The sequence below is a fragment of the Erinaceus europaeus genome, chromosome 1, assembly GCF_950295315.1.
Source record: "Erinaceus europaeus chromosome 1, mEriEur2.1, whole genome shotgun sequence".
Taxonomy (NCBI): Eukaryota; Metazoa; Chordata; class Mammalia; order Eulipotyphla; family Erinaceidae; genus Erinaceus; species Erinaceus europaeus.
The window spans coordinates 45,732,941-45,748,474 of NC_080162.1; the positions used below are offsets into that span (position 1 = coordinate 45,732,941).

Here is a 15,534-nt window from a genome sequence, read left to right on the forward strand (position 1 = left end):
TATGTATTTATAAAGCTCAAATTAGTGATTTTACTTCATTGTTAAAAACTCCCCCAACTGATAAGGTTTTTTTCCCCCACCATAGTTTTAACTTTTAATCTGGAAAATGAGAAAGCGCACACCAGAGAAGCTCATGGAGCATGTGGGCAAAGGTGGCTGACCCCGTGTGTGGAAGATGATACCCATTTTTATTCACTTCTAAGGCCCCACCTCCATTTCCGTTTTAGAGCTTGGTTTGTCCACCTTGCCAGAAATCCAGATTTGTCTGTGAATTCCACACAGTTGACTTTAAATGTTGAAATGTAGGACAGAAAAGTACTCACTTCAACAGTGTGCAATGTTATCATGTGCACAACCCAGGTTTGAACCTGGCCCCTACTGCATCGAAGGAAGCTTCAGTACTGTGGTCTCCCACCTTCCTTTACCCACTCTCCCTCCCTCCCTTTCTTGCTTCCTCTCTCTCTGCATGTTAAAAAAAAAAAAAAAGGAAAAACAATTGACGTGTGTGCTATGCCTGTAGAGAACGTTTAGCTGCGTGCTGTTGTAGCCGTCTCTTTCATGCACTGAATCAGGGAAGAACATGTCAGGGGAAAGGCATGCTCTGATTTGCCATTTTGCCGTGCCTTTGGGGACAGTGTTGACACTGACATTCACATCCTCCTCAGCAAGCCTCAGGACTTCAGAGGTGAAGCCTTAGGCTGTTCTCTGCTGACCTTGGTCTGCTTTTCAGTGTGGAAACATGGCCCGAGAGGGGCTACGGGTGCTCGTGGTGGCGAAGAAGTCTCTAGCGGAGGAGCAGTATCAGGACTTTGAAGTAAGTGGCTCTGTGACCCTCAGGTCTTTTTCTCAGCCTACCTGCCCTGCTCCGTGTCACCTGTGCCTCCCAGCTGTCTGCATCATTCTGCTTCAGGTGCACAGACATCTCTGAGCTCACCAGCTCTAGCTTTGCCTCCACACTTTTGTGCTTGTCTTCCCTCTGCCAGGAGCTCTCTTCCCTCCGAAAATCCCGCGTAGTCTCAGGTTTGTCCTTCCCCCACCCACCGTGCTCATTGGATCTGAGCGCTAGCGTCACCTCCATTGAGAAGTCTTCCTGGATTCCCTGTCCAGAGCTGTCCCACTGCCTCATTTTTCCACTGCTCCTTTAAATTTTTTTCACTGCACTAACCACTATCCATAATGGCCTCGCCTCTATTTAAGTATGTTTTATTATTCCTTTTTTGAAATAAAATAATTTGGAGGGCAGAGATTTTTATCAGTCTGATTTGTTCTTGGATCTCCAACACTAGCCACTGGCATATAGTCTTAAATTTTGGGAAGTATAGAGTGAATCACCGTTTGGAGCTCTAATTTTTTAAAACCGTAAGTAGCCATGGAGTTGGACTAGCTTGTTGACTTCAATGCTTCCAGCATATGTCTTTATAATTGTTCTCTTCTTCCAAAAGTTGTGGATTCTTTGCAGGGGGTGGGTGGGGATATGTGTGTGTGTGTGTCTGTCTTATCCCCAGTCCTCGATTAAAGCCGAGAACATGAAGGATGTCTGGAAGGGAGAGAGCTGAGGCTGGGGGGTAGACTTCAGAGCCCAGGCCCTTCTCCACCCGATACCATTTTGTTTGGGGCTGTTTCTTTTGTGTATTTTAATTATTTGTAAGCTTTATTCAATAAGAGTTCCATCTCATAAATTTTCTCTTCCTTTCCTTTTTTTCCTTTTAATTTTTATTGATTTTTTAATTTAATTTTATTTTTTACTAGAACACTGCTCAGCTCTGGCTTATGGTAGTGCAGGGGGATTGAACCTGGGATTTGGAGCTTCAGGCATGAGGGTCTCTTTACATAACCATTATGCTGTCTACCCACCTTTCCTTTTGGTTTTAAAGGCCTGTGCTTTGAATCAGTCCATGAGGGGATTTTGATTTTCTTCCAGGTACTTGCTAACAATGCAAAGAGTTCAACAGAGGATTGGGTTGATGGCCTTTGAAGGTGTGACGTTGTCTTTAGCAAAGCCAGTGGGGAAAGTTGTTGGTTATAGAAGGTGTGTGTGTGTGTGTGTGTGTGTGTGTGTGTGTGTGTATACCTGCCATATCCTGAGACCTTGGGTTGTGTCAGTCCCTTAGGCAAGGGCCATTATTGCTGCTTCATGGATGAAAATGACTAGGGCTCAGAGAACAAGTTGCCAGAAGTCACCTAGCAGGTGGGGTGGGGGTGGTAGAGCTAGGGTCTAGCCTGCTCAGTGTCTTGACTGATGAACATGAATAGAGATTGGGAGACTCAGTTTCCCAACTTGGAGGCTTATCTTATTTGTGCTAGAGTCCCCTGTCCCGTGTGGCTGGCTCCATGCGTGGCACCGGTTGGTTACCTCATCCCTCCTCTCCGTAAGTGGTGACCGTGTCTCCTGGTGTGTCCCAGGCCCGCTATGTCCAGGCTAAGCTCAGTGTGCACGACCGCTCCCTCAAAGTGGCCACAGTGATTGAGAGCCTAGAGATGGAGATGGAGCTGCTGTGCCTGACGGGGGTGGAAGACCAGCTCCAGGCAGACGTCAGGCCAACCCTGGAGACCCTGAGGAATGCCGGCATCAAGGTAGGATCAGCTTGCAAGGGACACAAACCAATAAAACAACACACCGTTATAGAGATGAATTCTGGAATTATGTCACTAATCCTTCAGGCAGGATCTTAAAAACTAGTGCATGGCAGTGACCTGCTATCCTGTCCAAGATGTGTTCCTGCCTGCGTGTGGTTGCTTTTCGCTCATACTCCCTCCCCATGTTGGGCTTCTTGAAGGCAGAAGTGCTGACCTTCTTAACCTTGTACCATCAAGTCCAGCATATCTAGAGGGTTTGCTGTATTCTTGCAGCATTTTGAACCTACTGTCTGGATGAATGACCAAGAAAGTGATTACCTGGCATGTTTCTATTCTGTATTCTATAATTTGGGATACATCTAGCTAGCATATCCAGGAATATCATCCAGAAAGACAGTAGAGGGCGTCTGAGGACAGTCTGCATCCTGGTGAATCCAGCAGAGTGTTGAGGAATTTACTCAAAACTCCTGAACAAGGGCAGCTCTTGGCTGAGACCACAGACCTTCATTTGGCCAAAGTGCCTACCCACTAAAACTACCAGCAAGATCTCACTTTATTAAGACTGATGCCACAAGAACGTTTCTGTTGCATCATGGTGCTTACTTTATCTCCTGGGAATTTTAGGGTTCTAGGTTCAGCTTTACCTTTCTCAAAGTCTCTCTCTCTCTCTCTCACTCTCTCTCTCTCCAAAAGACGAGGAGCTATTTTTATACAGCACGGACTGGACTTCCTTTATTTTGTTTTCATGTTAGATACGAGGGGGAGGGGCACAGTGAGGTAATTTATATAAAGCCTAAGGAAGACTTTCCCTTCAGAGGAGGGTAGAACTTGGAAACTTTCTTTTTCAGCTTCTTCCCCAGATGCAGTAAATGAGACTGGAGAGGGAATTTACTGTCCATCTTAGATACTGAACTCTGTTTCAAGAGGTGAATGGAATTCAGTGTTGGGTACTGCCTTGCAGCACCTCCCTGTATCCTGGTGCAGGACAGGGGCCCTGGAGGACCCACAACTTTCTATAGTTTCTAAGAACTGGAGCCTCTCAGCTCCTCTTCTAGTGTTTGTTCTTGAATAGCGTGCCCTGAAGACTGGTACCAAATTGGAGTTTGCTTAATAATGTTTAGTTTTATGACAAAGACAGACAGACAGACTGATACAAGGATTCCTTTCAGTTCTGGCATATACAGTGCCAGGAATTGAACCTTGGACCTCTTGCATGCAAGTCTTGTGCTGTCTATTTGTGCTGTCTCCCTGACCCTATCTTGTGTTTTCTTTCTCTCATTGTCAGGGTTTACTTTGATTGTTGATGCTGAGATCACTCCCTGGGAACAAAAAGAACAAAGAGAACTAGAAACACTTCCTGGTTAAACTGTGAGGACAGATTCTGGCCTTAGTTAGGCAGGAGCCATCTATGGGACTTTGGAGCAAGTCGGTCAATCTCTGAACTCATGGCACTGAATTGTAGCATAACAGAGAGACCTGTTAGGAGGTGTGGAAGAACCTGGCATGTTTACTGCCAGCATTAAAAAAAAAAGATGGATCTATTTATTTATGAGAGAAAGAAAAGGGGGGGGGGGAGAAGGAGAAGGAGAAACAGAACACCAGAGGACCACTCCATGCAGAGGATAGAACTCAGGACCTCATGCTTGAGAATCCAACACCTTATCCTCTTCACCTCCTCCCAGGCCACTATTATCAGCATTTTATAGTCACATTATAGCCTTGAGAGTTCTTTACAGGCATTCAGCCACATAGGTGATATACGACAATCAGTGCTGCCTATTGGACACAGAAATAGTTTCTCTTTCACCTGGCCATTCTCTTCTTGGGGACTGTACTTGAAGAACAATTCCCAGAAGGTAGATTATAAACTCAGAGCTCCATGATATCTGCTGGTCCATTGTCATCAACCTTCTGAAAGTGTCCTGTCAGCTTTGCTGCCACCAGTAGTGGTTCAGGGTCCCAGAGTCATTGAATGGGGGCATCTCATGTGGTGTGTTGGGGACACCATGAGCTTTAACACAGAACATATCAAGTCTAGCTAGATGCTCTTGGAAACTCAGCTGACGCAGGGAGCAGGCAGCCTCAAACACTAACAAAGGACCTTTTTCACATCGTAATTTCAGGTTTGGATGCTGACGGGGGACAAGCTGGAGACGGCTACATGCACAGCAAAGAATGCACATCTGGTGACCAGAAACCAAGACATCCACATTTTTCGACTGGTAAATCTTTCTCTGCATTGGAGCATGAGTTGCTGAAGGAGGGGCAGTTGCAGTTGGCCTATGTAGCCTTCTAGTCTTGAATGATGTTGTGGAAGGGATCGGGAGAGATATGTATTACCTAGGGAAGGCGGAATTGGTTTAGGTGGAATCACTGAACGACCGAGGGGAGGCTATATTATTCCTTCAGTGGTGGTTCCGGAACACCTCTTTAAAGTCTTGTTTTATGCTTCTTGTCTGTCTGTCTACCTATCAGGAGTGTGTGTGTGTGTGTGTGTGTGTTGTGCGGGGCGGAGATAAGAGAGATAACTAGAGCATCACTGTGGCACAGGTGATGGTAGGGATCAAACTTGGGATCTCATTGTGTAGTGTGTGTGCTTAACCAGGTGTGCCACTGCCTGCTCCCCCCAGGTTCTCATGCTTGTGAGTCTAGCACTTTCTCCCCTGTACCACCACCTGGACTATGTCATATTCTGGCATTACCCTGGTGAGAGGTGTGGTTTCTTTCCTTCTTTCTTTCTTCTTTCCTTTCCCTTTTATTGCCCCCTTTTTGTTGTTGTTGTAGTTATTATTGTTGCTGTTATTGATGTTGTTGTTAGATAGGACAGAGAGAAATGGAGAGAGAAGGGGAAGACAGGAGGAGAGAAAGATAGACACCTGCAGACCTGCTTCACCGCTTGTGAAGCGGCCCCCTCCCCTCCACAGATGGGGAGCCAGGGGCTCGAACTGGGATCCTTACCTGGTCCTTGCAGTTTGTGCCACATGCGTTTAACCCGCTGCACTACCACCCAACTCCTGCGAGGTGTGGCTTCTTTGAGAAGCTGAGGAAAGTCAGACATGATCACTATGAGAGATGCTGGTAAGCTCATGCACTTGGAATCTAACATATTAAGTCCAGGATTTCACTGACTCTTCAAAGGCCAAATCCTTGGCTGGGTCATTGCACACTATAATGTGTGCACTTCACTAGGTTTTCCAGCGCCTACGCCCCTGGCTTTGTATCTCTAGGTATGAGTAGGACTCATCACACCCACCACCAGAGTTTTAATGTCACCTTACAATCAGGAAGACCCCTCTACCCATTCCTCCCATTGCCTTCCTCACCCCTCTCGTAGCAACCATAGTTTTCACCAAGTCTGAATTCATTTTGTTTGTTTGTGCTAGTTCACTCTAGTTTTTATTTTCGTATTTTATATATGTGAAACCATTCAGTAACTGTCTTTCATATCCTTGCTTATTTCACATAGCATAATCACCTCAAGTTTAACTGTCCTGTCCCAAAAAGCAATTCATTTTTTTTAACAGTAGAAAAGTAATCTATTGACTATGTATCCCATATTTATTTTTCCAGGTATCTATTGTTAATCATAGCAGCTTTGTAGAACATGACTTTCGGGGGTTGCAGCGGGTTAAGCGCACATGGTACCAAGTGTAGGGACCGACTTAGGGATCCCGGTTCGAGCCCCCAGCTCCCCACCTGCAGGGGGGTCGCTTCACAGGCGGTGAAGTGGGTCTGCAGGTATCTTTTGCTCCCCCTCTCTGTCTTCCCCTCCTCTCTCTATTTCTTTCTGTCCTGTCCAACAGCGATGACAACAACAAGGATAGACAACAAGGGCAATAAAGGGGGAAAATAGCCTCCAGGAGCAGTGGATTCCTAGTACAGGCACTGAGTCCCAGAAATAACCCTCGAGAAAAAAAAAAATGACTTTCACAAACAGTGAGAATTAACCATGTGGAGAATTCAGCCACTTGTTCTGATAAATGAAGCCTTTTTGTTTCTCCCCCCTCCTCGGAACATCTAACATTTACTGAACACTTAGTAAATGTCTGTCATTATTCTAAATATTATCTTGTCTCATTTAATACCCAAGTAGATATTAGTTTTAATCTCACTATACCCATCAGTAACTGGAAGTAGAAAAATTAAGTAACTGGGGCCGGGTGGTGGTGCACCTGGTTGATTGCACATGTCATAATGCGCAAGGACCCAGGTTAGAGCCCCCCATCCCCACCTGAAGGGGGAAAGTTTGCAGGTGGTGAAGCAGTGCCACAGGTGTCTGTCTCTCTCCCTCTCTATCTCCCCCATTCTCTCGATTTCTGGCTGTCTTTATGCAATAAATAAAGATAATTTAAGAAATGGAAAAAAAAAACTTTCATAAAAAAGAAAAGAAAAATTAAGTAACTCTCCCACAATGCCGCAGGTGGTGAGTGGCAGTCAGGATTTGAACCCTGTGGTCTGTACTGGTTTTAGGCAAAGGCAGAGATGCCTGCTTGTTTCCATTACTGTCTGGCCTGCTTTGGCACTCCTGTGACAGTCAAGTCTTTGGGGGCCGAGACTGGATGACCCACACAATCCTATGGTATTTCACACCTGGTCCTTTGTTGAAAAGCTGTCCTCACTGCTGTCTGCCTGGCTGCTGTACCCACCGTGTAGCCCTGTGTTGATTCAGCCAGGCCAGCCAGCAAGTCTCGCCTGGCTTCAGTCTCTCCTGGCTTCTTACCTGTATAGTTGGGAGAAATCTGTGAAAAGTGCTATCACAGTGTCTGGCTCAGAATGAAAGTTCATTATTTTTGTTCCATGGGTCACAGCAGACCTGGGGGAAATGGAAGGTGATAATTGGTATACAGGCTCTCCTGATTCCCATGAATTCATAACAAACAGGTTCCAGATTGGCTCTGCGTCTGGTGGCCAGGGAGCAGTGGGGGCCCTTGGCTGCGGTAGCCACTGTCTGCAGGAAGCCGCTGTGTGTTGCTCTACGACCTCCGGAGAGCAAGACCTCTTCCTCTCTCTGTCTCCTTCCAGGTGACCAACCGCGGGGAAGCCCACCTCGAGCTGAATGCCTTCCGCAGGAAGCATGATTGCGCCCTGGTCATCTCTGGAGACTCCCTGGAGGTGGGCACGGGGACCCCTGAGAGGCAGGCCTTCCTGCAAGTGCATGCCCTGCTGTGGCAGGGAGGTGACTCTGCTTCATCTCTGCCTCCCTCCCCCGCCAGGTCTGCCTCAAGTACTACGAGTATGAGTTCATGGAGCTAGCCTGCCAGTGCCCAGCTGTGGTCTGCTGCCGCTGTGCCCCCACCCAGAAGGCCCAGATCGTGCGCCTGCTGCAGGAGCGCACCGGGAAGCTCACCTGTGCAGTAGGTAGGACTGGTCTGAGGATACCCTGAGGACAGCTGGATTCTGCTGCTGTGCTCTTCTTTTCCCTTCTCCCTTCCTGCCTCTCTTCCTCTCTTTGATAGGGCAGAGAGAAATTGAGAGAGGAGGGAGAGGTAGAGGAGGAGCGAGAAAGAGAGACACCTGCTGCAGTACTGTCTCACTGCTAGTGAAACATGCCTTCCTTCAGGTGGGGACCTGGGTCTTGAACCCAGGTCCTTGTGCATGCTCATGTGCACACTATTGGATGCACCACCGCCAGCCCCTGCTGCCCTGTTCTTTACATCCCCCAGGGTACTTACATTCATTGGTCATAGTCTTCCCTCTGAGGTCTTTGGTGCTCTTTGCACTATTAGCATTTATCATTTTATTTTATTTTTAATATTTATTTATTTATTCCCTTTTGTTGCCCTTGTTGTTTTATTTTTGTAGTCATTATTGTTAGTTATTGATGTCGTCGTTGTTGGATAGGACAGAGAGAAATGGAGAGAGGATGGAAAGACAGAGAGGGGAAGAGAAAGACAGACACCTGCAGACCTGTTTCACCGCCTGTGAAGCGACTCCTCTGCAGGTGGGGAGCCGGGGCTCAAACTGGGATCCTTATGCTGGTCCTTGCGCTTTGTGCCATGTGTGCTTAACCTGTTGTGCTACCGCCCAACTCCCTAGCATTTACTTTTAATATTTCCCTTTGAGGGAATGAAGCTAAGAGTGCCCAGAGGCATTTCTCCTGAGCCTGCACTGCAGGGATCACACCCCTGCAGATGGGTGGCACTCTGCGGAGATGGCCTGTGGGGTCCACTCTCTCCTAGATTTTTATCAGCTGGTACTTGGGGCAGCTTTTTCCACTCATTTGAGCCTCAGTCTACTCCTTAGTGTAAGGGGGTAACAATTGTGACTTTTCACATGATGCTTATGGAGACTAAAATCAGTCTTTAAAAAGTGCTTGCCAATGTAATGTGTAAGGTAATTAATTGGTGAAAGAGTGAGGGGCCAGTTGTTGCTGCTGCTGAAAGCCCAGCTAGCTACCACCCCTCAGAGGTAGGGAGTGGTTATACACAGCCTTGTGCAGTCAATAGCTGGCCCTCCCAGGCAGTGACAGGGTTCCGCCTGATCCTCAGCTCTTCTGCCTGTAAAATAGGAATCTTACCCCATACTTGCCAAAGTGATTAACCAGACATTCTGAAAAAGGCACCTGGTACTCAGTGAAATTGGCAAAACAGGTTATTTAAAGTAACAAAGACTTTCATGTGTGAAGTTTCACTCCAGCATCCCCAAAAGCTACAGTTGAGCAGTGCTCTGTCTCCCTCTCCCTGTCCCTTTCCCTCTCCCTCTCCCTCTCTCTCTCTCTCCCCCACCCCACCCCAACCCATTAAAATAAAAAAATAAGATAAGAATGGAATGGGGGAGTTTCTTGCCTCTCTCTGACCTGGTTTTTCCCTGCACTCTGTTATGTAGGCGATGGTGGCAATGATGTCAGCATGATTCAGGAATCAGACTGTGGCGTAGGTGTGGAGGGCAAGGTGAGTGAGTGTGGGGTGGTGGTGGAAACGGGAAGGTCCCTGCTGCCTAGTGGTTTTCGTGATAGGACCAAGCTGTTGCGTTGTTTATGAGCTGAAGTCTTTCCACCCCACAAAGACACAGATTGACTGCTTTTGGAATTTCTAGCTTCAAATGATAATGTGTAAGAAACCATGTATCTGAACTGCTTAGTATTTCCCCGAGGTCAAAGATAGTCCCTCTCACTACTTTATCTTATAGACTGACAAACACTGATATTATGCTTGTCAGAAGCCAAATTAAAAAAGAAATTGTCTCGCTGTATGCTCAGTGAACTTTTCTCTATTGAAGCAGTGTCAAGAAAAGTGTTGAACTAGCATGCTGTGTGGTGACTTCATGGGAATTCTGGGAGAACATGGTGTAGTTTGCCTCTCACTAAAAGAGCTCACAGTGATTTTTAAAAATTTAAAAAAAAAATTACTTATTTTTCCTTTTGTTGCTCTTGTTGTAGTTATTATTGTTGTTGTTATTGATGCTGTCAGTGTTAGATAGGACAGAGAGAAATAGAGAGAGGAGGGAGAGAAAGAGAGACACCTGCAGACCTGCTTCACCGCCTATGAAGCGACTCCTCTGCAAGTGGAGAGCCAGGGGCTTGGACCAGGATCCTTACGCTGGTCCTTGTGCTTTGTGCCATGTGTGCTTAACCCGCTACACTGCCGCCCGACTCCCAGTTTTGAAGTTTTGAGGACAGTTGAAGGATGTCCCATAGTTCCTGTGGGGCAAACAGTTTCGATTCAGGTTTTGTACTTGACAAGAGAATTTGTACTTGCCCATTAGTGACATCCATCCTGCACCTTTTAAAATTAAAGGATTCTGTTATAGGGCCTGATTATAAATTACTTCCACTTTGGTCAATAGGCAGAGCTGTATGTCCAGGAGATTCTATTTAATATGGTTGGAAGGATCAGGTTTCTTCCCTTCTGCCTTACATTAACTCTCCAGAGATCTGAATGTTATAAAATACCTCTCTTTGAATGAATCTTTGCTCTGATACACGTTCTGGGTTGAACATAACCCCCCTAAGGCTTAATACTGGATTCATTTGACCTCCAAATTATAACTATTTGTGATTTGGAATGTTTTTTATTTAAATGAATTCCTCTTTTAAAATCAAATTTAGACACGGACCACCAACCATGTGTAGCTTGAAACCAAAGAATCTCTCTATTGAAGTCTTCAAAGATCTTCTTACAGTGTCTTGCTTTTTCAATTAAAAGAAATGTCCTTGCCTTTGACCTCTGGTGCTTCTGACAGTGCCCAATTTCATCTAATTCTAGGAAGGAAAGCAGGCTTCTCTGGCTGCAGACTTCTCCATCACTCAATTTAAACATCTTGGCCGGTTGCTCATGGTCCATGGTCGGAACAGCTACAAGCGGTCAGCAGCCCTCAGCCAGTTTGTGATCCACAGGAGCCTCTGTATTAGCACCATGCAGGTGAGCAGGCAGCTGGTAGCTTTGCGTGAGTGCACTCAGCTATGTGACCAGCATAGAAAAAGCCTGAAAATGTGACTGTGCTGTTCAACTGTTACCTCAGCCCTGTCAATTTAAATCCTCACCTGACCACACTCTAGCTGACAGACCTAGAGTTGTCCTAGGTCCATCTGCTAGAAGGTGAGGAAGACTGTTCTTGCTCTTTCATGTGGATCTGAGCTCAGCAGGGTTGTCTGTACTTGGCACAAAGTGGGAGTCGTGTAAATGACCATAGTTGTAATGGGGAGACAGTTGTCATGATTGGTTTACTAGAGGGAAAGACACATAGTGAAATACCACGTGAATACTTTGCCCCTGAGTTTTCACATAGAGAGGCCAAGGCCAACAGGGCCCAACACAAAAGAAGAGTAACTCTTCTGAGCACTGTCTATATCCCGGACTATGTTGGTCTGATTGTTCACAATGTAGGATCTCAAAACCTCAAGCAGTTGTTATGAGACAGTTACAGAGGGCTGTAGACTGAGGCTCAAGGCAGATGAGAAATGTATGTGGTGGCCCTTGGGGAGTAGCCTCCTTAGGCACAGGGATCCCAGCTTTTTTTTTTTTTCCCTCTCTTCTTTCCTTGCCACCAGGGTTATTGCTGGGGGACTTGGTGCTTGCACAATGGATCCACCATTTCCTGTAGCCACATTTCCCCTGACCATCCTTCCTTTTTCCCTTTTTAAATAGAGACAGATGGGGGGGGAGCAGGGAGGGCGAGAAAGACATTTATTTGTAGTATTACTCCATGACTCATGAAGTTTCTCTCCTGGGGCTTGAACTCCAGTTTTTGTGTGTGGTAAACACATGCACTTTACTTGGTGCACAACCACCCAGATCTCCAGGTCTCTTTGAGTGTTCTGAGAGTGAGGATAGGAAGTCTGTGGTGTGGAGACTGTCTTAACAGTGCAGTTCTGCCCAACACACCCAGCATGAGTCAAGCTTACTTGTCATGACTATTAATCTTCTCTTGGGGATTATCATCTTGACCTCCCACCTTCCATTTCACAAAGGATTCTAGAGTGTAAAAGGTCTTTTCCTACCTCCATTTTTACCAGCTCCTGTAAAGTCTTTGACCAGGTTTAGCAAGGAGATCAGAGGAAGGAAGAGAAAACATTTTAGGTGTTGAGAAACTATTGATTGATTTTCCCATATGCGCATGTAGGTGAAAATACTCCTCGGGAAAGTACTAAGGGTATAGGAATACTGTATCTAGGAACCCATGTCTCTTTCTGGCCACACCACCAAGGAGCTCTGAAACATTGACTAAGTCATTTTACCACTCTGGGCCTCAGCCTTTCTGTATGAGAAATGGAACCCTGACCTCATCCCTCAGATGGGACTGCAGTGACAGACAGGTCTTTAAGATTTCAAGTCCTGAAGGTATCTTTATCACTATTAGGAGCAAGGTAAAAGGATAATGTATAAATACCAGGTAGTATTTTAGGGGGCCAGGTGGTGGTGCAGCTGGCAGAGCATGTATACTGCATTGTGCAAGGACCCAGGCTCAAGATCCTGATCCCTACCTGTAAGGGAAAAACTTCACGGGTGGGTAAGTAGAGCTGCAGGTCTCTCTCCATCTTTCCCTCTCTCTCTCTCTCTCTCTCTCTCTCTCTTTCTCCCTTCTCCCCTTGCAATTTCTGTCTCTATCTAATAATAAATAAATTATTTTTAAAAAATACCAGGTAGGACTTTCCTTTGTGGGAATGATGTTTGGTCATACATGAAAAGCACCCTACCTTTCACACTGAGTCAAATGGCACTGTTATCTGTACATGAGAATTTATCCTCCACTGGCCTCACTCTTGCCTTTTGGGCCTGAGTTTATGTTTTTAGTATCTGTTTCAATTGTGAGTCTTGTGATTGTTCTGGTCTAAACCCAAATAACTGGTATGGTTCATCAGACCACATCTGTACTTGTAATTTACATTAACTCAGCAAGCGAACTGAATATTACCATAATTTTAATCACTGGAAGATTAATCAACTCATCCTTGGCACAGGCACAAAAGCTGGTCTGGATGAGCTGACTTTAGCAATGCCCAGATACTACCGTTAACAGAGATCCAGAAATAGATTCCCGAATGAGGAATTACTCTGTGCTGTAAACCCCCACCACCCATAATTACTCTGAAAGGGACTGGCTAAGAACAAGTCCCAGTGACAGTGGCCTCTTGACATTGATCTGCTTGACAGCCATGGATATAGAACATTTATTGATTTAATTTTATTTAAATATATTTTGTTAGTGATTAAATAAGTGGTTTACGTGATTAAAAGATAATAGAGGTATAATTCCCCCCCACTCCCACCATCAGAGCTCTGTGTTCCCACCCCCTCCAGTAGCAACCACCATGGTTTTCCCAAGGTCATAGATATGGTTTGACTTTATATACATATATTTCATTTTTCTTTTTTTTCTTATTTTTTAAAAAAATTTTGTTCTTTATTTTCCTTTTAGTTGCCCTTGTTTTTTTTATCATTGTTGTGGTTATTATTATTGTTGTTATTGATATTGTTGTTGTCTGATAGGACAGAGAGAAAATGGAGAAAGGAGGGGAAGACAGAGAGGGGGAGAGAAAGACAGACACCTGCACACCTGCTGCATTGCCTGTGAAGCGACCCCCCTGCAGGTGGGGAGCCGGGGGCTCAAACCGGGATCCTTACGCTAGTCCTAGAGTTTTGTGCCATGTGCATTTAACCCGCTGTACTACAGCCTGACCCCCATATATTTCATTTTTCAGGTTCATGTGTTTCAGTTCTCTGTTCCACGTATGCGTGAAATCATCCCATAGTTGTCCTTCACTTGTCTACTTACTTCACTAGTAGTAATCACTGCACTGCCAGTCCCATTCATTTAGTCCTATTCATTTTAGTCTTTTTTTTAACTTTTGAGTAGTACTTCTGTGAATATATGTCCCATGACTTTTTTTTCAATAGTGATTTAATAGTGATTACAAAATTGTAAGATAATAGGGGTGTAATTCCATACAATCCCACCATCAGAGTTCTATGTCCCCATCCACTTGCAGCGGTAACTGCAATAGTTCTCTCAAGGCCACAGATCTCTCTCTCTCTCTCTCTCTCTCTCTCTCTCTTTTCTTTTTTCCTTTTCTTTCTTTCTTTTTTTTAACCAGAGCACTAATCAGCTCTGGTTTATGGTGGTGTGGGGGATTGAACCTGGGACTTGAGAGTCTCAGGCATGAAAGTCTCTTTGCATAACCATTATGCTATTCCCCCACCCTATTTTGCCCATTTTTTTTCTACAGTTCTGCCTTCACTTTCTGAGCACACCTACACCTATTACTACTTCTGAGTGTTCTTCGGTTTTCCTCTTCTCTCTCAAATAGGCAAAGCAGGGTCTGACTCCCTCTGGTGTCATCCGGATTTGCCTCCTTTTCAGTGATGGAATAAAAACAGATTCCTGTGGGGGAGGGGGCGTCACTTCACAAGCAGTGAAGCAGGTCTGCAGGTGTCTTTCTCTCCCCCTCTCTGTCTTCCCCTCCTCTCTCCATTTCTCTCTGTCCTATCCAACAACAGCAGCAGCAATAGCAACAACAATAATAATAACAACGCTAAACAACAAGGGCAACAAAAGGGAAAAAATAGCCTCCAGGAGCAGTGGATTTGTAGCGCAGGCAGCGAGCTCCAGTAAAAACTCTGGAGACAAAAAAATAAATAAATAAAAAAGATTCCTGATGACAAGCATTTTGGGCCCCAGAGAAACTGGAGACATCTTCCCCTGTCTATTTCCCTCCTCTGCAGGTATGAACCAGAATTCTTTTCGGCATAGAGCTTTTCATTTTCCACTGGATGAGGGTATAGCCAACCCAGCCAAATCCTAACTCCTTTTTAGAGAAAGAGGCTCCTGATGTTTATACGTAAAACCAAATACCAGATTCTGCCGGGATAGCCTGAGGGTGCTTCTTCCCGAGCTAGTGCTCTCTGGGTTGGAGAGAACTCAACTGGAGCCGATCTAGGCTGCTGCGTGGGAGAGGGATCAGGAACTCGTGCCGCACTAACTTCGCAGGAGATACACTCTGGAACTCTCGGAGCCGGAAAGCAATTTCCAAGTGTCTTTAATCAGAAGAGCAGCTGCTTTTATACTCTCCAAGTAGGGTGGAAACAGGATGTGACATAGAGAGGGTGGAGCGAAAAGTGACTGGTGGAAGATCAGGGTGTGACAAGGAGAGGGGATGGAGCAGGTGAGAATTCTACCACTAAACCACCAATGCCCTGGAGGGAGTATGGTGCTTTATGTAAATATAAAAGTGATTTATGTAAATAGACCAAAGCTTTGAACAAATCAATCCCTATATAGGCATATGGTTAAGCAGAAGCCAGGGGGAGCTGGCATACTACCCAACAAGATTCTTGACTTTTTAAAAATTTATTCCTTTTTGTTGCCCTTGTTGTTTTATTGTTGTAGTTATTATTATTGTTGTTGTTCTTGATGTCGTCATAGTTGGATCGGATAGAGAGAAATGAAGACAGGAGGGAAGAGAGGGGTAGAGAAAGATAGAGACACCTGCAGACCTGCTTCACTGCTTGTGAAGCGACC

At 45.4% G+C, this 15,534-nt stretch overlaps 1 protein-coding gene across 1 annotated transcript in view; it reads left to right on the plus strand.

The window, feature by feature from the left end:
• The window catches only part of ATP9A (ATPase phospholipid transporting 9A (putative)), a 189,407-nt gene that overhangs the window by 160,104 nt on the left and 13,769 nt on the right, over nt 1–15,534 (plus strand). The window contains exons 17-23 of the mRNA XM_007533060.3: nt 731–814; nt 2,404–2,574; nt 4,701–4,799; nt 7,600–7,689; nt 7,791–7,935; nt 9,403–9,467; nt 10,782–10,937. Coding sequence (XP_007533122.2) covers nt 731–814; nt 2,404–2,574; nt 4,701–4,799; nt 7,600–7,689; nt 7,791–7,935; nt 9,403–9,467; nt 10,782–10,937 — 810 coding nt within the window. The remainder of the gene's footprint in view (nt 1–730; nt 815–2,403; nt 2,575–4,700; nt 4,800–7,599; nt 7,690–7,790; nt 7,936–9,402; nt 9,468–10,781; nt 10,938–15,534) is intronic.